Here is a 27,559-nt window from a genome sequence, read left to right as displayed (position 1 = left end):
AATAAAAATATAAGAGGTGTAATAATCTTTCGGTCCCATGTACGAATCTGTTGTTCCAATACAATTATTGGTCGTCTTTTACAGAGGCTGCACATGCTTGAATGGTGAATCTTTTTATGCAATTTTTGATTTCTTTATTGAAAATCATGTAAAACCCCGCGCTTTGTAACTTAGAAATCACGTTATTTGGAATTGCCGCACACAAGAGTATATTACATTAATGCTAAGCAGTCGTTCTGGTCGCTTAACGTAATATTCTTGACGAGCATTTGTTTTAGACCCAGACCAGTCATGTTCCAGGAATTATAATTGCGCGGTCACTCTTGTAATCGTTTGATACCGGTTCCCAAAAAGTGATTTTTTTTTTAAAGTAAACTATAGGGATACTGGAAATCCCACCAATCATTTCCTTCCTTTCAATCTATGAAATGTCATGATTTCGCAATGAGTGATTCCTTACGTAATCGCAGCACCATAAATGACGCGAATATCAGAGTCTTCAACAGTTGAACTAATCCCAAGCAAACAAACATGTTCTTCAAGGTAAGCGATGAAAGGTTGTGAAAGGTTTCGCTGCTGTTGACTCTGCATTCACAAATGTTTAAACCGTAGTTCGGAAACGTTTAAAGTGTCATGCTGTTCCTATTTTTTTTAGCAACTTTACCTACATTTAATAATTGAAAGTCTTTTATATATAAACATTTTTCTTTCTTATATTGTCTTCAATATAATCAATTATGTGCTGAACTATAAAATATTACGTGGCAGCGCTACTGACTAAGCATTTTGCTGGTAGGAGAATCTGTGCCTTAGATTACTTAAATTGCGCTTCAAAGATTTTGGTGGTTATCTGTGTAATTCCGCTCGTGAAACAGATTAAGTTTACAGCTCGATCAAAGTCTGCAGTACCTCTTGTTTGGAGAGTTTGCAGTGTGTCAGAGGTGTCATCCCTAGTTTAGAGCCCCAGCTAGTCAAATTCTTTTGGATTTATAGTGCAGGTTTTGTGCTTATGGTGTGGAAATGTTTGGAGTCAACTAATTTTCAGGATCTTAAGTCGGAAACCCTAATGCTGAAGTATTAATAACTTTAATAACTTACATATCTGAGTTGTACTTCATTGAACCAGGCTGCCATTCGGCTTATCGTGCCTGTGTGTCTATTGGAGAATGAAACGGCTGATTGCTTTTGGTACATTTTGAAGTGTTATAATTTCTAAAAACAGGCAAACAAAAGGGGTATTTTGTCTAAAATTATTTCAGATGTAATGGCAATGAATGATAGATTGAATAATTTCTTGATTATAATTTCCTCTACAGTACTTCATCTGTATTGCACTCGGAGGAATTCTGTCAAGTTCAGCTGTTCTGTTAGAAGCCAAACCTACTTACCAAAGAACAGATGAAATAACTGGTCAGCTGGTGATATGTGAGAAGTGCCCACCGGGGACGTTTGTAGAAAAGCACTGTACCAGTTCACATCCAACAATATGTGGGTCCTGCCCAGACTTGCATTATACTCAGTACTGGAATTATCTTCGGAAATGTCGTTACTGTAACGTTTTCTGTGTGGAGCATCAGTACGAAAGGCAACAATGTAACTCCACACATAACAGAGTTTGCGAATGCAAACCTGGTTATTACTTAGAGTTTGAATTCTGCCTGAAACACAAAGTGTGCCCCGCTGGTTCTGGCATGACTAAAGCAGGTAAATTGAATATCTCCATTAATGGATCCTTATCTAACACCTGTTGTATTGATACCTGTGGATTCTTTTCAGGAAATATAATACATTTATTTTTTTTTCTGGAAATCATGATGTGCATAACTTGCTATATAAGAATGTGTAGGAAACTGTAAAGGTATGTACAGATAGTGGTCTTATCCTGGAAGACAGAATTCCACTGCTAAATCAGTACGTGTTAATGTACTCTCAGAATTAAAGCTGAATTTGGCTGTCATTTTAACCTATAGAATGTATATGTTTTTTGTAAACGTGAAATGTAATGGGTTGGTATATAAGAGATTATATTCAAACAGAAAAATAGTTTTCTTTTTTTTATTCTACTTTATGTGTCAAATAATGGGGTTCCTAAATTCATTATAGACCACAAATGTGTTAGACTGAGATTGGAATACCAAGTAGAGTATTCAATAAAATTACGTATTTCCAAAAGGAATTTCCTTTCTCCTGAGTTATAACTGGACCCATGTATTTTGTGTTTCCTAGGAACGGCTTTCGAAGACACAATCTGTGAACAATGTTCTGATGACTTTTTCTCTTCAACATGGTCTAGTTCAGAGCCTTGTAAAGCTCACACAAAATGTGATGAAGGTTTAGTGGTTAATGTCCCAGGTAACCGATATCACAACACTCTGTGTACTCCCTGCAAGAAAGGTATTGGATGTTCTATCAATAAAACAGGTATGTAATTCTCTCTTGCATTATAATACTTAGATTCCCTTAAATATCCAATATGCAATGAAATATTTTCTCTATAATCAGAATCTATCATTGTGAGGTCAGTAGAATCAAAATATTAATCTCATTGAATGTTCTGTGTACTTTGTTGTAGTTCAGTATATATTTGTAAGAGTTAAAATGCAGGAATACTCCAAGCACCTTCCACAAACTTATGAGATTAAAAAAAGTCATGAATGGGACCTTACGTTTCTCTTGCTCATTACATAAAGCAGCTACTGCATGAACAGTTTAAACATCCAGTAACAGAGTTTTTCTGATCAAAATTATCTTAAGACCCTAAGACATAGGAGCAGAATTATGCCATTTGGCCCATCAAGTCTGCGCTGCTATTTCTCTCTTAGCCCCAGTCTCCTGCCTTCTCCCTGCATTCCATCATGCCTTGAATAATCAAGGATCTATCAGCCTCTGCCTTAAATATACCCACTGACTTGTCCCCCACAGTTACTTGTGGCAATGAATTCCACAGATTCACCACTCTCTGACTAAAGAAATTCCTCCTCATCTCAGTTTGAAATGGACATCCCTCTATTCTGAGGCTGTGTCCTCTGGTCATAGATTCCCCCACCATAGGAAACATCATCTCCACATCCACACTATCTAGGCCCTTCAATACTTATTAGGTTTCAATGAGATCTTCCCCTCATTCTTCTGAATTCCAGTGAGTACAGACCCAGAACCATCAACCGCTCCTCATATGATAAGCAGTTCAATCTCGGAATCATTATTGTGAACCTCCTTTGAACCCTGTACAATGTTCGCTTATTCATCCTTAGATAAAGGGCCCAAAAATGCTCACAATACTCCCAGTGAGGCCTCACCTGTGCCTTATGAAGGTTCAACATTACATTCTTAGTTTTATATTCTCATCCTCTTGAAGTGAATGCTAACATTACATAGGCTTTCCATACCACAGATTCAACCTGCGAATTAACCATTGGGGAATCCTACACAAAGACCCCCAAGTCTCTTTGCATCTCACATTTTGAATTTTCTCTCCAGTGTCGGTAAGTAATAAAGTGCAAGATCATAATGATGTAGATTTTGAGGTCAGGAATTAATCTTAACATTCTAGGGAGCCATTCTAGGGAGTCTTTTATAACAGTAGGTAGAATCTGTCCTTGAGCCTAATGTTACATACTTTTGTATCTTCTGCCCAGTGGAAGAGAGGATACAATTGAAGAGAGAAGGTACAGAGTGGGTGGGGTCTATGATTATGTTGGCTGCTTTACTGAAGCAGTGAGAAGTGTAGACAAAATCCATAGACCTGGATTCTGTGTAATTCCTTCTCTCTCCTTCAAGGCATTTCTTGCAGTGCACTCCTTCTTTACTATTGCAGGCAGCATGTGCGAGTTTTTCTGGAATAGGACCTGAACCCCAGCCTTCCAACTCAAAGGCACGATATAACAACCACAGCTTTAAAATCATTCAGATCATAAAACTCAGATTAACAAATAACCGAGCTCAAGAGAGCCAGCAGAAGAAACAAAGGAGAGAAATATACTTTCCCTCTTCATTCATCCTCTCCATCAACTCCATTCAATAAGCAGAACTACAATGAAATTTTTGAATATAGCTGAACTGAAATTATTTATTTTGCTTAACATGAGAGTTGTTTTAATTGATCTGTATTGTACATTCCTTCATAATATTAGCTCCACTCAAGTCTTGAGTTTAAAACGAAATTCAATTAGAACTTTTATTGGCACTTTCATTTCTTGTGACTTTCTCAAGAAAGGAAAAGACAAAGATCTATTGTGGCTGGAAATGTCAATAGCTTAATACCAATATAGGTTGTTGAGTAAATTGCTCAATCTTGGTTTTCCTTTCTTCAACAGTGTGCAATGAAGCACTTATTCAGTTCATGGCCTATCAGAGGATCCCAATAAAGAAGCTTGTTAAGTTTCTTAATTTACTTTCGATTCACAATGCTCGGAAAATACATAAGCAAATATTATCGGAGGACAAGAACATGATGTTTGTAATATTACAACCCCTGTTAATGAAGTGGAAAGAAGATGTCGATGAAGAGCATGTCTTTGAAATAATGGTCTCAATACTTGGAAAGGCAAAGATGAGAAATGTTTTAAAAAATGTTCGAGAACGTTTTTGGTGAAGTGTCATTTAAGTTCGGAATTACTCAATCCCCTTGGTCTAAAGGCCAAGGGTTTAAAACAAAAGTATTACCAAATTATACACAAATGGAAGATCTTGATCTTATTCCAGGTTTTAGTAAACTAATTGAGCAGCTGTTGAATGCAACTTTGCAAAGGGAGGAAGAACACCAGCCGAGCTTTCCACTCTTGCCGGGTATCCTGTGACATGTCTGTGCTGACGTTTGGCTCATTTGTGAGGTTTTGCATTGTCTGGAGTTACACATGGAAAACTGTGACTTGGATATTACTGATATCTGGGCAATTTTACTTCAGCAAATATCGATGTTGTAAAAGGAGAGAAATTTGAGAGAATAGGAAGAGAATATGGAGACTACTCAAATGTCATTTTGACCTTGGGATGGCCTTCTAATTCCACCATGTTTCTATTGGAATTAGAAAAGCAGTGAACCTGAACTTCTCTAATACTTCCTAACTCGCCCACTTGCTACTGAAGCCCTGATCCAAGCTATTTCTTACAATGTTTCACTGGTCAGGCTTGTATTTTCTATCCTCTGTAATCTTGATCCAAAAACTCTATTGCCTATATCTTAACTGGCAGCAAATGCTCTGTGATATTGGGCACGAAAGAAAGCCTGATTTTAAACCTGACTTCTTTCTTTCCCCCATTGTTTTGTGACGTTACTCCTCCTTATCTGTGCTGCAAGCTTCCAAGTATTCTATATTCCTGTAAGTCTAACCTTATAAGCATATGCAGCTCCCTTTATCCAACAACAACAAATACCTGTATATCTCACCGATTAGATAATCTGCTTCTTTGCTTTGGTGTCAATTTTTGGCTCATGCTGTTGTAAATAACTCAAGATATTTTGCTGTTAAATAAGGATTTGTCAATGGTAATAATTGTTCAACAATAATTGAATTTAACAATGGTGTGATAGAAGGCCATGCCGCTGGAAATATGTCTATTAATTTTCTAAAGCTATTTATTGAATTTGCCCATAATAGACTAAATATCAAAAGAAGTTACTCATCAGTCTAACATTTCACTTAGCACGTACTCTACCACCCCTATGTTAATTTTATTCAGCCTTCAATTTCTGAGGATCCAAAGTTAGTTCTGATCTTATCCAGGCTGACTAATTGCACGGAAGAATTCCAGGTGACAGCAGAAAGCAATCAATCAGTAGTTTTTATCGTACTTAACTTGACCGAAAGTAGAATAAAATGAACACCAAAAATGAAGGGGAAAGGTGTAAAATCATTTTTAAAAATTTAAGAGCATGAAAATATTTATGTGGATGAAGACACAATTTTGCACAGAAATAGAATCTGAGGTCATTCAGGAATTATGTTTGTATACCATTAGAGCATTCAACAAGATTGCAGCCAATGAATTTTACAGGGAAACAGTAAATCATTGGAAATCTGTTCAAACATTTGATCCTGAAAAGTATTTGTCGTTCTATATTATTTTAAGATACCTTGACATTGGAATTTAATTTATATTAGTTGAATTAAAGACAACATGTGAATAACTTGTGACTGGATATTGAAACAATGCAAAACTATGAAGCTGCCACTAAGTTATCGACATTTATATTTATAGATATGCTATAACAGACAGTCTGTTTCAAGAATTTCTAAATAAAAATCAGATATTTTTTTATCCATTGTTTTTTCCAGTGGTTTGCTTTTACATGTCGGTTTGAAAGACGCTTGATAAAGGTGCAGTCAGTTACATTAACTAAAAATAGATGCTTGAAGAATCAGAACTTTCTAAAGAAACTGGATATGAATCTCTGATCGGAGTTGTTCATAGAGATCGAAGACTATGATTTATTTGCCTGCTGCACAGATCCTTTGTAATATGACTGTCAGCATAATTTTCAAGACAATTTACAAGTGATGGAATGAGTAAGATCTTTTCAAGGTGCTGATGGGCTCAGAGATCTTCCTCTGTAACAATTAACCATATAACCATATAACAATTACAGCACGGAAACAGGCCATCTCGACCCTTCTAGTCCATGCCGAATGCTTACTGTCACCTAGTCCCACCGACCTGCACTCAGCCTATAACCCTCCATTCCTTTCCTGTCCATATAGCTATCCAATTTTACTTTAAATTACAATGTCAAACCTGCCTCTACCACTTCTGCTGGAAGCTCATTCCACTCAGCTACCACTCTCTGAGTAAAGAAGTTCCCCCTCATGTTACCTCTAAATTTTTGCCCCCTAACTCTCAACTCATGTCCTCTTGTCCCCTACTCTCAATGGAAAAAGCCTATCCACATCAACTCTATCTATCCCCCTCATAATTTTAAATATCTCTATCAAGTCCCCCTCAACCTTCTTCGCTCCAAAGAATAAAGACCCAACTTGTTCAACCTTTCTCTGTAACTTAGGTGCTGAAACCCAGGTAACATTTTAGTAAATCTCCTCTGTACTCTTTCTATTTTGTTGACATCTTTCCTATAATTTGGTGACCAGAACTGTACACAATACTCCAAATTTGGCCTTACCAATGCCTTGTACAATTTTAACACTACATCCCAACTCCTATACTCAATGCTCTGACTTATAAAGGCCAGCATGCCAAAAGCTTTCTTCACCACCCTATCCACATGAGATTCCACCTTCAGGGAACTATGCACCATTATTCCTAGATCCCTCTGTTCTACTGCATTCTTCAATGCCCCACCATTTACCATGTATGTCCTATTTTGATTAGTCCTACTAAAATGTAGCACCTCACATTTATCAGCATTAAACTCCATCTGCCATCTTTCAGCCCGCTCTTCTAACTGGCCTAAATCTCTCTGCAAGCTTTGAAATTAATGTCATGGATTAATGAAATCCATCAATTCATTAAATTATATGAAATTTAACATAAATTATACCAGGCAGAGATGTCTATTGTAGTGAGTGTGACCCTTTTATGTTGTAATAAAGATGTTGGAGAGTGTAGTTACACTAATCTGTAAGAAATTGAGCACAAGATTGATAACCTATTTGTCAAAGTTCAAAGTAAATATATGTCACCAAGTGCAGTCCTGAGATTCATCTTCTTGCAGGCATCCACAGTAAACACAAGAAACACAACAGAATCAATGAAGGAGCACACCAAACAGAATGGACACTCCTTCTTTACTATTGCAGGCAGCATGTGCAAATTTTTCTGGAATAGGACCTGAACCGCATCCTTCCAACTCAAAGGCACAATATAACAACCACAGCTTTAAAATCATTCAGATCATAAAGCTCAGGTTAACAAATAACTGAGCTCAAGAGAACCAGCAGAAGAAACAAAGGAGAGAAATATACTTTCCCTCTTCATTCATCCTCTCCATCAACTTCATTCAATGAGCAGAACTACAATGAAATTTTTGAATATAGCTGAACTGAAATTATTTATTTTGCTTGACATGAGAATTGTCTTAGTTGATCTGTATTGTACATTCCTCCATAATATTAGCTCCACTCAAGTCTCGAGTTTAAAATGAAATTCAATTAGAACTTTTCTTGGCACTTTCATTTCTTGTGACTTTCTCAAGAAAGGAAAAGACAAAGGTCTATTGTGGCTGGAAATGTCAATAGCTTAATAGCAATATAGGTTGTTGAGTAAATTGCTCAATCTTGGTTTTCCTTTCTTCAACAGTGTGCAGTGAAGCACTTATTCAGTTCGTGGCCTATCAGAGGATCCCAATAAAGAAGCTTGTTGAGTTTCTTAATTTACTTTCAATTCACAATGCTCGGAAAATACATAAGCAAATATTACCGGAGGACAAGAACATGATGTTTGTAATATTACACCCCCTGTTAACGAAATGGAAAGCAGATGTCGATGAAGATCACATATTTGAAATAATGGTCTCAATACTTGGAAAGGCAAAGGTGAGAAATATTTTAAAAAATGAACAAGAACATTTCTGGTGAAGTGTCATTTAAGTTTGGAATTACTCAATCCCCTTGGTCTAAAGGCCAAGGGTTTAAAACAAAAGTATTAGCAAATTATACGCAAATGGAAGATCTTGATCTTATTCCAGGTTTTAGTAAACTAATTGAGCAGCTGTTGAATGCATCTTTGCAAAGGGAGGAAGAACACCAGCCGAGCTTTCCACTCTTGCCGGGTATCCTGTGACATGTCTGTGCTGACGTTTGGCTCATTTGTGAGGTTTTGCATTGTCTGGAGTTACACATGGAAAACTGTGACTTGGATATTACTGATATCTGGGCAATAGCATCAGTGAAGGACCACACCCAACAGAAATGTGTGAAAGACAAAAACTGATGCAAAAACAGAGAAACAATTATAGTAATAATAAATAAAATAGCAATAAATGTCAAAACATGAGATTTGTTGCACATGAGTCTATTGATGAGACAACAGTTCAGTGATGGAGCATGTGAAATTGAGTGAAGTTATGCCCTCCAGTTCTGCAGCAGGCTGTTTGAGGGGTAATAACTGTTCCTTAACCTGGTGGTGTGGGTCCTGAGGCTCCTGTACCCTCTTCCTGATTGTAGCGGCAAGAAGAGAGCATGGCCTGGATAGTGGGGGTCCCTGATGATGGATTCTGCTCCTTGTAGCTGTGCTCAGTGGAGGGGACCACTTTACCTGTGATGAATTGGATTGTATCCACTACTTTTTAGAGGCTTTTCAATTCAGCAACATAGGTGTTTTCATACCAGGCCATGATACAAGCAGTTAATATATTCTCCACCTTATTTCTATTTCTATAGAAGTTTGGCAAAGTTTTAGATGGCATGCAAAATCTTCGCAAACATCAAAAACACAGAGGCTCCGCCATGTTTTTTTGGTAATTGCACTCACATGCTGGATCTAGGACAGGTCCTCCAAAATAATAACATCTCTGAATTTAGAGTTGTTTACCCTCTCCATCTTTGATGAGGTCTGGCTCATGGACTTCTGGTTTCCTTCTCTTGAAGTCTATAATCAGCTCCTTGGTCTTGCTGACATTCAGTAAAAGGTTGTGTTATGACATTATTCAGCCAGGATTTCAATCTCAATCCTCCATGCTGATTTATCACCACCTTTGATTCAGCCAATGACAATGATGTTGTCAGCAAACTTAAATATGGCATTGGAGCTGTGCTTAGCCACACGCTCATAAAGCAAGTGGAGCAGGGGACGAAGCACATAGCACATTGCACTTGTGCTGATGGAGATCACAGAGGAGAAGTTGTTGCCAATCTGAACCAACTGGCGTCTGCAAGTGAGGAAATCGAGTATTAGCTGCACAAGGGGTATTGAGGCCAAGGTCTTGAAGCTCAATGAGTAGTTTTTTAGGGGTGATAATATTGAATGCTGAGCTGTAGTCAATGAAGAGCATCCTAATGCATGCATCTTCGCTGCCCAGATGTTTTAGGGTAGAGTAAAGAGCCAATAAAATGGCATCTATTGTTGACCTGTTGTGTTGGTAGGCAAACTGGGATGGATCTAAGTTGCTTCACAGGCAAGGTTTGATATGCTTCATCACCAACTTTTCAAAATACTTCATTACAGTGGATGTAAGTGCTTTTGGACAATAATCATCAAGACAGGTTACTACATTCTTCTTAGGCACTGGTCTAATTGAAGCCTGCTTGAAGCAGCTGGGTACTCAGATTACCAACGTGAGAGGTTAAAGTTATCAGTGAACACTCCAGCCAGTTGATCAACACAATTCTTTCATACTCCATGAGGTACCCCATCTGGACCAAATGTTTTCCGTAGGTTCACAGCCTTGAAGGATGCTCTCACATCGGTCTCACGGACTGAAAGCACTGGGTTGTCAGAGGCTGTGGGAGTTTGTGAAGGTGCCTCCACGTTTTGACAGTCAAAGTAAGCATAATAGGCACTGAGCTCATCTGGGAGAAAAACTTTGTTGTCACCTTCCTTTTCACTTTATAAGAGTTAAAAACATTCAAACCCTGCCACAGCTGTGGAGCATCCTTCAGTGATTCACATTTGATCCGGAATGACACTTTGCACGTGAAATGGCTTTCCGGAGATCATAGCTAGACCTCTTGCATTTTACTTGGTTGCCAGACCTGCATGCTACCAATCTGGCCCTCAGCAGATTGCGAATCTCATGGTTCATCCAGGACTTTTGGTTGGTTAAGACCCTGTATGATTTTGTGGGGACATACTTGTCTATGACTGCTTTTATAAAGTCTGTGACAACCATGGTGTATTCGTTTACATCCTCTGCTGAGTCCTTGAACACAGCCCAGGCCATTGATTCAAAGGAATCCTGTAGCCGCTACTCTGCCTCCCACAACTACCCCTTTGTTATCCTTATCTCTGAAGCCTTGCTCTTTAGCCTCTGCCTATATGCAGGTAGAAGGAGTACAGGCAAGTGATCCACTTTCCCAGAACAGTAGGAATTTCTAATTGTAGTTTAGTATTGGTTGAGTATGTTTGGACCCCTGGTACTGCAGGTTATATGATGATGATAATTGGGCCGAGATTTCTTCAAACAAGCCTGATTGAAGTCCCCGACAATGATGTGAAAGGTGTTAGGGTGGGCTGTTTCTTGTTTGCTAATGACTGCAATCAGTACTTCAAGTGCCTGCTTAGCATTGGCCTTTGGATTGAGGAGAACTTAATCAGAACTTAAACTTACTCTTGGTAAGCAGAACTTAATCATTCCAGGTCAGGGGAACAAGAGTGTAATAAATCTGCTGCATCCCAGCACCACAAAGTGTTTATCATGAAATACAGACCCTCCCCCTTTGCCTTGTTCAAATCAGCATTCTGGTCCATCCTGTGTAATGTGAAGCCCTCAGGTCTTACCTACATATCCAGAGTGTCCAGTGTGATCCATGTCTCAATGAAACTGAGAACACAGTAAATCTTCATCTCTAGGATCGATCTTCTTTGAGTGATGGCTGGAATTGTGTAATATTTCAAGTTAGAGATACGTAAGATTCAGTCAGTTACAATGAAGAGCTAAGGATGTATATATGGAGTACAACGGCTGTGTAAGGCAATGGCATTTTACAATATTTCATTTCAAATAACTTGTAGACTTTTCCAATATTATTTGTAGTGGAATGTGTCACATTACAGATTGTGTTTATTCAGTTTTAATAAACTATTAGCATTTTGAATTGTGGTACTTTGTGAGTCTTGACAAGTCTTAATCATCCAACATGGGTTTAAACTTGAAGATTAGATGTGAAAGCCAGCAATGTACATATTAATTGCAACTGTGAACAGTTCTTTCAAATCAGACAGGGGAATGGGATGAAGATCTACATTTACAGCGCCTATTAAAAGTATTCAACTCCCTTGGAGGTTTTCATGTTTCGTTGTTTCACAACATTGAATCACAGAGGATTTAATTTAATTACTCAATAGCTGCAGCTGCAGCAGGAGTTGTAAGGCATTACCTGAACAATGGGAGGGGTGGTGGACAGAGGGAATGATTTAGACATGGTAGGAAAGAATAGAAACTGAGAAAAGAGCAAGTCTGGAAGCTCAGTGTTCCAGGTAATAGATGTCTTGGGCATGCCATCCATATGTAAAAATAGTGCAAGTTTTTTTTACTGATTTGAGAGAATGTCATGGCTGCACAGAGAGAAGTATCTTGGAGGGATTATCCAGCAAGGCCATATGAGTACAAGTCAGGAATAAGGAAAATGCAATCATCATGATGGGGTTACACTATTGGCCTCTTAATAACCAATGGGAGCTAGAGGAACAGAATTGCAGGCAGACCACTGAAAGATGTAAAAGTGACAAGAGTTGTTGGTATGAGTGATTTTATCTTCCTTATATCGACTCCCTTAGTGCCAAGGAATTAGATGGGCTAGAATTTGTTGGTGCATTCAACAGTGTCTCAAAACAACATACGGATTATCAAACCTGAGATGGGGCTGTACTATTGAGGAATGATCATGGCCAGGTGAGTGAATTTTCAGTGGAGGGAGCATTTTGGGAATAGCAAGCGTATTTAAGTTAGTTTTAAGATAGATGTGGATCAGTATAAGCCTGGTCTTCAGGTGAAAGTACTAAATCAGAGGGCTAATTAAAATGAGCTGGGCTCTGCAGCGTCTACACCGTCCTGCTGAAAGCCCAAGCCAGGTGGGCTGGACATGTGGTCAGAATGCCAGACAGCCGATTGCCTAAGCAGCTGCTGTACGGAGAACTGTGTCAGGGCAAGCGCTCAGTCGGGGGGGCAGAAGAAACGTTACAAAGACTGCCTGAAAGCGTCCCTCAAAGGCCTGGGTGTCGACATCAACACGTGGGAGATGCTTGCCCTTGACCGTCCAGCTTGGCGCAGCAAGATCACCACAGGAGCCCGTGCAGCTGAAGTCAGGCGCATCATTGAGGTGCAACGAAAGCGTGCTGTGCGCAAGGCCCAAGCAGCATCCACTGTCACGACAGCACCCACCCACTTGTGTCCCACATGTGGGCGAGCCTTCAGGGCCCGGATTGGCCTCATCAGTCACCTCCGGACCCACAGCCACCAATCTCCCATTTGACTTTGAAGCTATGGTCATCTTCGACTACGAAGGACGAACAACAACAATTAAAACAGTATTAAGTAGGAAGTGGAGAATTAGATAGGGTGGCTGTACGAGGGCAACTCCACATCTGACAAGTGGAAGTCTTTAAAAGGCCAGTTGGTTAAGGTTCAGAACTAGATGATTCCGTGAAGATCAAGGATAAGGATGGCAAGGTTCAAGAACCTCTGACGTCAAAAGATACCATAAGTTCATATCATCAGGTTGGAGGTGGGATCTCCCAGTGGCCACCCATTTTAATTCCACTTACCACTCCCATTCTGATATTTCCATCCATAACCTCCTCCACTGCCGAGATGAGGCCACACTCAGATTGGAGGAACACCTTATATTCCGTTTGCGCAGCCTCCAACGTGATGGCATGAACATCGATTTCTCAAACTTCCAGTAATGCCCCCTTCACCATTTCCCATTCCCTTTTCCCTCTCTCACCTTATCTCCTTGCCTGCCCATTGCTTTCCTCTGGTACTTCCCCCCCCCCCTTTTCGTTTCTCCATGGTCTTTTGTCTCTTTCACCAATCAACCGCCCAGCTCTTAACTTCACCCTTCCCCCACATATCACCTTGTGTTTTTCTCTCTCCCCTCTCCCCCATCTTTTAAATCTACTCCTCAGTATTTTCTCTCCCGTCTTGCCTAATGGTTTCGGCCCAAAAAGTTGACTGTACTCTTTTCCTAGATGCTGCCTGGCCTGCTGAGTTCCTCCAGCATTTTGTGTGTGTTCAATGCAAGTTTATAGGGTGATTCAGAAAGTGTGTTGACCCTCGTTAGTTGGGGGATTATATTCAAGAGCCACAAGGTAATGTTGCAGCTCTATAAAACTCTGTTTAGACCACGCATGGAGTTTTGGTCACTGCATTATAAAAAGGAACATAATTCCCTAAGCAGACTGTCCTCGCCATCTGCAGAATGCTTTATCACCACATCTGAACAAAAAGCACCAGGTCCTCACCAGGCTGGTGGTGAAAGGGGTCGTCCCAGTCAGAATCATAATGAGAATCAGAGTTATATTTATTATCACTGACCTATTAGGTGAAATTTGTTGTTTTGCAACAGCAGTACGGTGCAAAAATCCATAAATTACAAAAATAAATAGTGTGACAAAAGGAATGAGGTAAGTGTCCATGTGTTCATGGACCATTCAGAAATCTGATGTTGAAGGGGAAGAAGTTGTTCTTAAATTGTTGAGTGTGGGGCTCCTGTACCTCCTGCCTGATGATGATAACAACCGGAAGACATGTCCTAGACAGTGAAGGTGCTTAATGATGGATGCCATCTTCTTGTGTCTGTGATGGAGCTGCTGGGTCTAGGACCCTCGGTAGTCCCTTGCGATCCTGTGCATCGGAGGCTCCATACCACCAGCAGGCTCTCTGTATTATAGAAATTCATAAGAGCATTTTTGTGACATACTAAATCTCCTCAAACTCCTAACAAAGTAGAGCCACTAATCTGCCTTCTGCCACGTGCTGTTGGGCCCAGGCTAATTCCACTGGGATGTGTATGCCTAGGAACCCGAAGCTGCTCAGCCTTTCCACCACTGACTCCTCAAAAAGGACTAGTGTATGATCTCCTGATTTCCCCTTTCTGTACTCTACAATCAGTTTCTTGATTACTGACTTTGAGTTAAGGTTTTTGTTGTGACACCACTCAACCAGTCAACCTATCTTACTCCTACATGCGTCCTCATCACTATCTGAGATTCTACCAAAATCATCAAATTTACCACTCACAACACGCTGGAGGAACTCAGCAGGTCAGGCAGCATCCATGGAAACGAACAGTCAACGTTTCGGGCCGGAACCCTTCGTCAGGACTCAAATTTACCGTTCAAAGTTTAAAATAAATTTATAATCAAATACATATTTGTCACCGTATACAACCCAGAGATTCATTTTCTTGCAAGCATTCACAGTAAATATAAATGTAACCAGGTGACTGTTGAACATTATTTTTTATTGTTAAAAGTGCACTTATGTATTCACCCCGGTAATGATAAAACTATTTATCCAGTTATGTTATATGGATTAGAATGTTGGACAATATCTAGTAACATGAGGAAACGAACTGAAGCAGCAGAGATGTGGTTTTTGAGGAGGATGCAAAGAATATCATGGACAAAACGAATATCTAACGAGGATGTCATGAACAGAGCAAACACAAAAAGAGAAATAATGTATGAGATCATGAAAAGGCAACATAACTTATTGGACTTGTGATTAGGAAAGAGGAGTTAGAATGCACGGTAATTATGGAAAAGATTGAAGGGAAGAAAGCAAGAGGAAGACAAAGACAAATGATGATGGAGACAGCAGCCAGAGAACTGGAAATGAATACCAATGAATTGATCCACTTGACCCGAAACAGGAGTGTGTGGGCCATGGCAGTCAAAGCTCAAACTGGGCATGGCAACTGATGATGGTGATGAATGATAAAACAGCTGCCTGTGCCTTTAAGAGAGAACGGAGACGTCGTTATGCACATACAGAGTAGAAAATAAGAGTTACAATATTCTAGAAAGACGAACATCAAGTACTGGGAGCTGCTTTTCCCAGGCATACTGGTTGTATGGTGAGGAAAGATTTTCGCAAGTAAGGTATTGGCTTTGGATAGCATGGTTGTGCGAATTCCTTCTCAGCCGAGTAGTGTGAGCGAGGAGAATTCATTTCAAGGTCTAGCCTATATGTGTTTGGAAGTTAAGCACATGTGTGCCAAAAATTGCAGATACTGTATTAGTTTTGTATATTTTGTTTTATTTCTTTTCATACTACATACATTACTAGTTGACACACAAGTATGTGGGCCAGAATTAAACTGAGATTGTAACAGCAGGAACTGGTTTTTTTTCAAACTTATTATTTTTTACTTTGATACCTTCTTTCTGCATCAAAAAATTTAAAAAGATATAGGAATTAAAGAGCCAAAAAGGTATTTGTTGTCCTGAGTGTGTATTTTTCCCAGGCTACACAAAAAAACACAATAGAATCAATGAAAGATCGCACATAACAAGACAGACAAACACCTAATGTGCAAAAGCCAACAAACAGTGCAGTACAAAAGAAAAAGAAAAAATAATAATAATAAAAAATAAAAAGATAATAGATATTGGGAACATGAAATAAAGAGTCCTTGAAAGTGGGTCTATAGGCTATGGGAACAGTACAGTGCCGGGGTGAATTTGAGTGAAATTCAAATGTTTCAAAGGTTTCAAAAGTACTCTTAATGTCAGAGAAATGTATACAATATACATCCTGAAATTCTTTTTCTTTGCAAACATCCACGGAAACAGAGGAGTGCCCCAAAGAATGAAAGACAGTTAAATGTTAGAACCCCAAAGTCCCCCTTCCCCCACCCACGCAGAAGCAGCTACAAAGCAAAGACACCCCCTCCCCCACAAGCAAAAAAAAAATCCACGCTCCCCCACCGAGCACTCAAGCATGCAGCAAGTATCAATAAAGACACAAACTTGCAGTACCTCAACTACCACTCGTTCACCCGATAGTTTGACATACAAGCTCTCTCTCTCTCTCTCTCCCTAATAAGGGAAAAAGAGGTGTCCCCATTTCACAGCGAGAAGGGAGACATAACAAACAACTCGCTGATTTCTGATGTTAAAAGTCCATTGCGGCGCTTCTTCTGAGCTCTGAGCCCAAAGAACTTGGGTCTCTGGACGCACAACCAGCAGGCAGCTTGCTGCTTTCAATCTTCCATCTCCCACGACACACCGATTTCCTGCAGCGGCACCGACCTCGAGTCTGCCCACCTCCAGAGCCACGAAATCCTGGAACCTTGAAGGCGCACTAGTCTTCTAGGCCATGTCCTTGGCATATCGAATAGCTGCCAGTTATGAGACCCTGAGAGCAGGTTCCATTCCCACAACAAACCAAAGTCAGCGTGTAACTCCAGGTCAGGGTCTTCAAAAGAACCCTGAAAGGGAAAAAGAGATATTAATGATAGAAACGGAGCTGTTTCCGAAGATGCATGCAAAGGAGTCGCCATTAGGCACCATCGTTCTCCTAAGCAGCTATAATCCCCTCTGATGATTGTGGGATAATAATTGTTCCCAAACATAGTGGTGTGGTTCCTGAGGTTCCTGTAGCCTCCTTCATAATGGCAGCTGCAATAAGAGAGCATGGCCAGGATGGTGGAGGTCCTTGATGATGGTTGCTGCTTTCCTGCGACAGCACTCCATGTAAATGTGTTCAACAGCTTTACCTGTGCTGGATTAGGCTGTATCAACTACTTTTTGCAGGTGTTTCCATACCAGACCATGATGCAACCAGTCAATATACACTTCATTGCACATTTACAGTTTGTCAGAGTTTTAGATGACATGCCAATTCTTCACAAACTTCTAAGAAAGTATAGACGCTGCCCTGCTTTCTTTGTAATAGCATTTACATGCTGGACCCAGGACAAGTCTTCTGAAATGATAAAACTGAGGAATTTAAAGTTTCTGATCCTCTCCTCCTCTGATCCCCAATGAGGACTGGCTCTAGGACCTCTGGTTTCCTCTTCCCATGATTGATAATAAGCCCTTTGGTTTTTCTGATGGTGAGTGAGTGGTTGTTGCTGTGGCACCACTCAGGAAGATTTTCAATCTCCCTCCTATATGCTGATTTGTCACCACCTTTGGTTTGGCCAACAACAGTGGTGTCATCAGCAAACAAATATGGCACTGGAGCTGGGCTTAGCCCCACAGCCATAAGTATAAAGTGAGTAGAGCAGGGGCTAAGCACACAGCCTTGTGGTGCACCTGTGCTGATGGTGATTGTGGAGGAGATGTTGCTGCCAATCCAAACTGACTGGGCTCCACTGGTGAGGAAATTGAGGATCCGATTGCACAAGGAGGTATTGAGGCTAAAGCTTTGGAGCTTATTGATTAGTTTTAAGAGGATGATAGTATTGAATGCTGAGCTGTAGCCAATGAAGAGCATCCTGATGTATGCATCTTCACTCTCCAGATGTTCCAGGGTTGAGTAAGAGCCACTGGAAAAGCATCTGCTGTGGACTTGTTGTGATGGGAAGCAAATTATAGTGGATCCAAGTCACTTCTCAGGCAGGAGTTTATGTGTTCCATCACTAACCTCTCAAAGCATTTTATCACAGTGGATGTAAGTGCTACTGGATGACAGTCATTAAGGCAGGTCACCACATTCTTCTTAGGCAGCAGTATAATGGAAGCTTGCTTGAAGCAGGTGGGTACCTCAACCTGTCAAAGCAAGAGGTTAAAGATCTCAGTGAACACTCCAGCCAGTTGGTCAGCACAGGTCTTTAGTATTTGGCCAGGTACCTCAGCTGGGCTGGATGCTTTCCGTGGGCTCATACTCCTGAAGGATGCTCTCATGTCAGTCTCAGACACTGAAATCACAGAGTTTTCAGGGTCAGTGGAAGTTCATGAACTGTGCTGCCATGTTTTTAAGTTCAAAGCAAGCATAAAAGGCATTGAGCTCATCTGGGAGTGAAAGTTTGTTATCACCTATGTTACTTGGTTTCACTTTGTAGGAGGTGATAGAAGGTGTCAAGAATCCTTCAATGGCTCAAGTTTGGTCTGGAATTGTCTCTTTTTATGTGAAATGGCTTTCCAGAGGTTGTACCTTGACCTCTTGTATTTCACTTGGTTGCTAGACCTGAATGTCACAGAGCTGGCCTCAGCAGATTGTGGATCTCATGGTTCATTCAGGGCTTCTGGCTGAGGAATACTCTGAATGATTTGTGGCGACACATACGACTGTTTTTGTAAAGTCTGCGACAACTGTGGCGTATTTGTTCAGATCCTCTGATGAGTCCTTGAACACGGGCCAATTCCATAATGCTCCCCTGCCTCCTGTGACCACCTCTTTGTTGTCTTTGGAGTCTTGCTCTTTAGCGTCTGCTTGTATGCAGGTAGAAGGAGGACAGCCAGATGATCAGATTTCCTGAAATGCAGTCTAGGGATGGAACAGTAGGCATTCCTTATCATGGTATAACAGTGGTCGAGTGTGTTAGAATCACTTGCTCTGCAGGTGATGTGTTGATGATAATTGGGCAGGGCTTTCTTCAAATAATGATTGGAAGGCATTAAGGTAGGCTGTCTCTTACTTGCTGATGGTGGCACTCAATATCTCGAGCGCTTGCTTAACTTTGGATGTTGCGGTAAGTAAGCTGCTGTAAAGATCTTGAAGGAGAACCCAATCATTAGATGTTCCAGGCCAGGGGAACAAGAGTACAACAAGACTACTACATCCGAGCACCACGAAGAGTTTATCATGAAACACAGAGAAGGCATTTGAACTGTGCCTAGCCATACAGTAGTGAGTGTAGAGAGAATAGAGCAGTGGGCTAAGCAGGCAACCTTATCTGAGTTTGCATTGATATTCGGCGAAGAGCAGATGTTATCACCAATCCCACTGGCTGTGGTCTCCCAATGAGAGAAATGAAGATCCATTTCCCGAGGAGGGTACAGAGGACCAGGTTTGAAGCTGGATTATTAGTATTGAAAGGATGATTTGAGCTATAATTGATAAACACGTACAGTATATCTTGTGCTGTCTAGGAGCTCCAAAGCAGATTAGATAGCCAGTGAGACTGCATCGGTTGTAGACAATACTCTTCCCTTGGAAGGGCCCTGGTGGGGAAGAGATGATCCTTCACCTCTTTGTAGAGTGTGGATTTGCAAAGAGGATATGGAGCCGGATGCAAGGATCCTTGTTCCAGTTCATCCCCTTTGGGAACTCCTTTGGGATGGCAGTGCGACGCAGCGCGTGCGGCCTCTCCAGTGGTGAATATCTGTAATCTGTCAAGTAGGAGGCCGTGCAAAATTCTGATTTGATGGAGGCAGACGTGAGAGCACGGAGGAACATCTGGTGAAACTTCTGAAATGCCTGCTTCACTGCCGCTGCTACTGTGTGATCCAAAATCTCCGGAGGGGAAGGCCCCGAATCCTCGGCTTTGCCTGTTGCTTGGCGTCCGGGGCCAGGGCTGAAGCGCTCGGCAGAGATGGTGCTCGGTGCTCGGTGTCGGAGGGCTGGTCAGAGGCTCGAAATTTTTGGACGGACTCAGAGTCGGACTCTGGTCGGGTGCTTCCAGGATGCTGCATCGGCAAGTTTGCGACACTGGAAGCTCATGGCAGGGAGAGTTTCTTCCTTCTACCATCTGCGTGAGATGTTGGGGCTATCGGGACTTTGAGACTTTTTTTTTACCGTGCCCATGGTCTGCTCTTATCAAATTACGGTATTGCTTTGCACTGTTGTAACTATATGTTATAATTATTTGGTTTTTGTCAGTTTTGGTCTTGGTCTGTCTTGTGTTTCTGTGATATCATACCGGAGGAACATTGTATCATTTTTTGATGCATGCATTTCTAAATGACAATAAACAAGGACTGAGTGTCCTCATAATCTAATCTAATCCAATCCCCAGCAGCTGTGCAACAGAGGACACAGCTCTGATCAGAGGGACACACATTGAGACAGACAAGTGTTGCTGTACGGTCATCACCTCGGTGAAGAACACCCTTTGGTCTGCCTGAAAATTGATGACCTTCCAACTGCAGACTGGCTCAGTGCAGTCTGCAGGAATATGTTCTGAGGAATGCACTGAAGCTTGGTGCTGTCAATGCCAGGGCCTTGTGAGGAAGGACCACAGTATAAGCTCCTTTCACTACCACACATGGTGGGGCAGCATTGGGTGGGCAAGGCTCTTGAACAATGAAATGGTTAACATCTCAGGGAGCTACGTGAATGAGTTATGTTACATAGAAAACATAGAAACATAGAAAATAGGTGCAGAAGTAGGCCATTCAGCCCTTCGAGCCTGCACCGCCATTTATTATGATCATGGCTGATCATCCAACTCAGAACCCCACCCCAGCCTTCCCTCCATACCCCCTGACCCCCGTAGCCACAAGGGCCATATCTAACTCCCTCTTAAATATAGCCAATGAACTGGCCTCAACTGTTTCCTGTGGCAGAGAATTCCATAGATTCACCACTCTCTGCGTGAAGAAGTTTTTCCTAATCTCGGTCCTAAAAGGCTTCCCCTCTATCCTCAAACTGTGGCCCCTCATTCTGGACTTCCCCAACATCGGGAACAATCTTCCTGCATCTAGCCTGTCCAATCCCTTTAGGATTTTATACGTTTCAATCAGATCCCCCCTCAATCTTCTAAATTCCAACGAGTACAAGCCCAGTTCATCCAGTCTTTCTTCATATGAAAGTCCTGCCATCCCAGGAATCAATCTGGTGAACCTTCTTTGTACTCCCTCTACGGCAAGGATGTCTTTCCTCAGATTAGGGGACCAAAACTGCACACAATACTCCAGGTGTGGTCTCACCAAGGCCTTGTACAACTGCAGTAGTACCTCCCTGCTCCTGTACTCGAATCCTCTCGCTATAAATGCCAGCATACCATTCGCCTTTTTCACCGCCTGCTGTACCTGCATGCCCACTTTCAATGACTGGTGTATAATGACACCCAGGTCTCGTTGCACCTCCCCTTTTCCTAATCGGCCACCATTCAGATAATAATCTGTTTTCCTATTTTTGCCACCAAAGTGGATAACTTCACATTTATCCACATTAAATTGCATCTGCCATGAATTTGCCCACTCACCCAACCTATCCAAGTCACCCTGCATCCTCTTAGCATCCTCCTCACAGCTAACACTGCCACCCAGCTTCGTGTCATCCGCAAACTTGGAGATGCTGCATTCAATTCCCTCATCCAAGTCATTAATATATATTGTAAACAACTGGGGTCCCAGCACTGAGCCTTGCGGTACCCCACTAGTCACTGCCTGCCATTCTGAAAAGGTCCCGTTTATTCCCACTCTTTGCTTCCTGTCTGCTAACCAATTCTCCACCCACACCAATACCTTACCCCCAATACCGTGTGCTTTAAGTTTGCACACTAATCTCCGGTGTGGGACCTTGTCAAAAGCCTTTTGAAAATCCAAATATACCACATCCACTGGTTCTCCCCTATCCACTCTACCAGTTACATCCTCAAAAAATTCTATGAGATTCGTCAGACATGATTTTCCTTTCACAAATCCATGCTGACTTTGTCCGATGATTTCACCGCTTTCCAAATGTGCTGTTATCACATCCTTGATAACTGACTCCAGCAGTTTCCCCACCACCGACATTAGGCTAACCGGTCTATAATTCCCCGGTTTCTCTCTCCCTCCTTTTTTAAAAAGTGAGGTTACATTAACCACTCTCCAATCCTCAGGAACTAGTCCAGAATCTAATGAGTTTTGAAAAATTATCACTAATGCATCCACTATTTCTTGGGCTACTTCCTTAAGCACTCCAGGATGCAGACCATCTGGCCCTGGGGATTTATCTGCCTTCAATCCCTTCAATTTACCTAACACCACTTCCCTACTAACATGTATTTCGCTCAGTTCCTCCATTTCACTGAACCCTCTGTCCCCTACTATTTCTGGAAGATTATTTATGTCCTCCTTAGTGAAGACAGAACCAAAGTAATTATTCAATTGGTCTGCCATGTCCTTGCTCCCCATAATCAATTCACCTGTTTCTGTCTGCAGGGGACCTACATTTGTCTTTACCAGTCTTTTCCTTTTTACATATCTATAAAAGGTTTTACAGTCTGTTTTTATGTTCCCTGCCAGTTTTCTCTCATAATCTTTTTTCCCCTTCCTAATTAAGCCCTTTGTCCTCCTCTGCTGAACTCTGAATTTCTCCCAGTCCTCAGGTGAGCCACTTTTTCTCTCTACTTTGTATGCTTCTTCTTTGGAATTGATACTATCCCTAATTTCTCTTGTCAGCCAGGGGTGCACTACCTTCCTTGATTTATTCTTTTGCCAAACTGGGATGAACAATTGTTGTAGTTCATCCATGCAACCTTTAAATGCTTGCCATTGCATATCCACCGTCAATCCTTTAAGTGTCATTTGCCAGTCTATCTTAGCTAATTCATGTCTCATACCTTCAAAGTTACCCCTCTGTAAGTTCAGAACCTTTGTTTCTGAATTAACTATGTCACTCTCCATCTTAATGAAGAATTCCACCATATTATGGTCACTCTTACCCAAGGGGCCTCTCACGACAAGATCGCTAATTAACCCTTCCTCATTGCTCAAAACCCAGTCCAGAATAGCCTGCTCTCTAGTTGGTTCCTCGACATGTTGGTTCAAAAAACCATCCCGCATACATTCCAAGAAATCCTCTTCCTCAGCACCTTTACCAATTTGGTTCACCCAATCTACATGTAGATTGAAGTCACCCATTATAACTGCTGTTCCTTTATTGCACACATTTCTAATTTCCTGTTTAATACCATCTCCGACCTCACTACTACTGTTAGGTGGCCTGTACACAACTCCCACCAGCGTCTTCTGCCCCTTAGTATTACGCAGCTCTACCCATATCGATTCCACATCTTCCCGGCTTATGTCCTTCCTTTCTATTGCATTAATCTCTTCTTTAACCAGCAACGCCACCCCACCTCCCCTTCCTTCATGTCTATCCCTCCTGAATATTGAATATCCCTGAACGTTGAGCTCCCATCCCTGGTCACCCTGGAGCCATGTCTCTGTGATCCCAACTATATCATAATCATTAATAACAATCTGCACTTTCAATTCATCCACCTTGTTACGAATGCTCCTTGCATTGACACTCAAAGCCTTCAGGCGCTCTTTTACAACTCTCTTAGCCCTTATACAATTATGTTGAAAAGTGGCCCTTTTTAATGCTTGCCCTGGATTTGTCGACCTGCCAGTTTTACTTTTCTCCTTAGTACTTTTTGCTTCTACCCTCACTTTACACCCCTCTGTCTCTCTGCACTGGTTCCCATCCCCCTGTTGTGAACTAACCTCCTCACGCCTAGCCTCTTTAATTTGATTCCCACCCCCCAACCATTCTAGTTTAAAGTCACCTCAGTAGCCCCCGCTAATCTCCCTGCCAGGATATTGGTCCCCCTAGGATTCAAGTGTAACCCTTCCTTTTTGTACAGGTCACGCCTGCGCCAAAAGAGGTCCCAATGATCCAAAAACTTGAATCCCTGTCCCCAAACTTGAATCCCTGCTTGTTTGTTCCTTTCAATAAAAGTTTATACTACTAAATGTAGTGAACATGAACGGAGAAGTTCTTTGCATTGTTTCTTACTTTGTGTATATATATATATATTTATTATGGATAAAGTCTATTTTTGAAATAAAAAGGGTTTGTTTACAGTATAGCACAGGAGGTGGGTTAGATCATGGTCAATTGATAGACGTAATATATACACTGATGGGCGAGAGCTCATGTAACTCACATGAAACCTACTGATAAAATAGTATGTCAAGAGTTAATCTCAGAGACACAAGCACAACAGAAACATAAGTTAATTTGTGGAGGTTGGTTATAATTCAGGGGGTACAAACTTGATGATACCTTGACAATGATAACAAGAGATCAAAGATACAGTCCAACTGTCAGTAGAATTCAAATCCTTCTGATTCTTAAAACATATATTCTGCGAACAAGGCATAATGAAGAGAAGAAAGGTCTGAAATAAAAGATGCTTCACTGAGAAAACACATTGACAAGTTTGGGCATGTTTCCCAATACCGCTGGGCAAGCAGATTTCGTAATATGAATTTAGCAGTAGATCAGAGATTAGAAAGTGTGAAAACTTAAGAGGCAACTGGAATTTCCTTTCTTTTACTTTTCCATTGTTTATAAGTGTATGGAGTTTTATTATTAATAATATATTGGAACAAAAGTAAGAAGTTGAATTTCCTACTATCCATTTGCAATATTTGTTAACATAATATGAGAAACTCTAATTCCAGAAACAAAATTAATGGATGCTCAAAACTGATGATTTGAGGATTGGCATTTTGGGAAGTAATCTGAGAGTTAACATTTTCTTTATCAACAAATTTTTTTTTTCTCTCATAGAAGGTTAGTTCTGATGTACCTCACGAATTTGATGGCTGTCTCATTGATTCTCTGGTAAGTTAAATTTGATGTTTTAAAAGGGTACTCACTAAAAATTTGTAACTCCACTTAACAGTTTCGCAGATACCGTCATGGTGGACTTGATCTCATATAACAATAAGACAGAGTACGGGAAGGAGAAAGAGAGAGAGGAAGAAAGAAAGAGTCTGGTGGCAATGATATCAAGACAACAACCTTCTGCTCAATGTTATCAAAACACTGGAGATGGTCATTAACTTCAACAAGTGGGCTGAGTACGTGTCTCTGTCTGTATTGATGGTACTGAGGAGGAGATGTTGAGAGCTTCAAGTTCCTAGGTTAAATATCACCAAAAATATATCCTCGTGCAGCTGCTTGGATATTATGGGCACAAAAGCACACATGTCTCTAATTCTTCAGGGTGCAGGGGGTGGAAGCAGATATGATAAAGGCATTTGAGAGGATTTTAGATAGACACAGAAATATGCAAGGAATGAATGGGTATGAGTCATTTGCAGAGAGATGAGATGTAGTTTAATTTGGCATTGTGATCAGCACACACATCATGGGCAGAAGAGCCTTTTCAGTTGTTGTACTGTTCTATGTACTATGTCCCCAATGGCTCTCACCGATTTTCACAAAGACACTGTATGGCCATTCTATCCAGGGGCGTCGCAGGTTGGTATGGCAACTGCTCTGTTCATGACCACAAGAACTTGCAGGAGGCTGTGAACGCAGCCTCTGTTCAACACACACACCAGCTTCCTCTCTGTGACCTCCTTCTGCGCTTCTTGCTACCTCGGAAAAGCAGCCAGCATAAACAAGAACCTTTCTTATTCCGGTCATTCGCTCTTCCCACTTCCACTGGGTAGAAAACGCAAAGACTTGAGAGCACCTACCACCAAGCTCAAGGACGGCTTCTATCCTGCTGTTATCGGACTCTCAAATTACTTTTCATATGCAAAAAGAAGAAGTATTGGTCTCCTTTGTTATGGCCCTTGCACTTTATTTGACTGTCTGCACTGCACTTTTCCAGGATCTGTAATGCTATATTCTGCATTCTGTTTCCTTTTCTACTACCCCAGTGTGTTAATGAATGGTATGATCGGCCTGGTTTTCACTGTATGTTATAATAGTAATCCCAATGAACATCAAAACAAATTACCCTCCTGAAATTCTGAACTAAAAATTTAAAAAAACAAGAAGCACTCAGCAGATCAGTTAAAGTCAAAGGCATTGTTAATACTGGGAAAGATAGAAATAAGATAGTTTTACATTTTAGGGTTGAGTAGGTCAAAGGTGATACCCCTGTAGGTGGGCCAGATTTTCTGTTGAAACTGCAGATTAAGCAAATGATCTATGCATTACAGACAAAAATATTTTCTTACTTTTCCGCCTCTGATGATGTACACAGTATACTGGAGGGAGTATTTACATTTCAGATAAAAGGCATGGGATTTCTTTTGATGAAAGGATTTGGTTGTATGACTGTTGAGAATTAAAAGATTGTTTTTCAAAAAAATGTTCAATATTAAAATGAATCAAAACTTGAATGCCATACATTGATTCAATCTACAACTTCACCATCTGGATTTCGCTGATTAGTATCATATCAACTTCATCTTGAGAAAAACACACGAAATACTGGAGGTGCTCAACCAGTCAGGCAGTATCGATGGAAAAGCGTAAACAGTTGACATTTCAGACAAGATCCTTTTCAGAACTGCTGCCTGGCCTGCTGATTTCCTCTAGCATTTCGTGTGTTTTTCTTGGATTTCAAGCATCTGTGGACATTCTCATATTCGTTATTTTACCTTGGGTTATTTTGGATTTGTTCATCAGCTTGCCACTTAATTGTATATTTCCATATTTCAGATTGCCAATTAATATTCTCTGAGGAACTCATTCAAAGCAATGAAAGGACATTGTAGCAGACTGAAAGGCTAACCAGACTCCAGGCATGTATTGCTTTTATGTATTGTCGTTTTAGTTTGGAAGGTGGCCAGTTCAGCTGAGTTCCTTGGAAACCAATGGCATTTTTGTGGTTAAATTGGGCCCTTCACACTTGCCTCCCCACATTACTGGGAAAAGAAGTTTCCTCGGCTTCACATAGGCAAACGTTATCCTGTTTCAGCAGTCGGAGTTGCACTAAAGTTTTCAAAACATCCAGATGATCAAATATTCAGAGTGAAACCCAAGGAAGGAACACATCACCAAGCCCAAGCATAGACTTGTGGTAAGATTCAGGGAAAATTGATGATAATTAGTATGTATTAAATCTTTATATTGAATTTCTCATTGCTGGTTAGACAGATTATTACCAGACTGAGTTAGATTTAATAGACTGTCCTTAGCCTGTTGGGCATTTGCTTCAGAATAGCTTTGACCTGCATTGCGTTGTTTTAATGTGTTCCTTTATTTCTTTTCTCTGTTTGGCTGCCATCATAATCCACTAACCAGACTGCAGTGGCCTGCCAGCTTCTCAGATCATCACCCCTTTTCCCACCTCCCCCATACTTCCGC

The 27,559-nt window shown here is 41.0% G+C and overlaps 1 protein-coding gene across 1 annotated transcript; it reads left to right on the top strand.

The window, feature by feature from the left end:
* The first annotated feature begins 476 nt into the window (after positions 1-476).
* LOC134357826 (tumor necrosis factor receptor superfamily member 6B-like) lies at positions 477-26,923 on the top strand. The gene is made up of 6 exons (XM_063069534.1): positions 477-543; positions 1,317-1,704; positions 2,227-2,421; positions 8,254-8,489; positions 25,019-25,072; positions 26,912-26,923. The coding sequence occupies exons 1-6, from the start codon at positions 532-534 to the stop codon at positions 26,921-26,923; spliced, it is 897 nt and encodes a 298-aa protein (XP_062925604.1). The 5' UTR covers positions 477-531.
* The last annotated feature ends 636 nt before the right edge of the window (positions 26,924-27,559 follow it).

This window comes from Mobula hypostoma, chromosome 2 (genome assembly GCF_963921235.1).
Source record: "Mobula hypostoma chromosome 2, sMobHyp1.1, whole genome shotgun sequence".
In the NCBI taxonomy this organism is placed as follows: domain Eukaryota; kingdom Metazoa; phylum Chordata; class Chondrichthyes; order Myliobatiformes; family Myliobatidae; genus Mobula; species Mobula hypostoma.
This window is presented reverse-complemented; position numbering and strand designations above follow the sequence as displayed.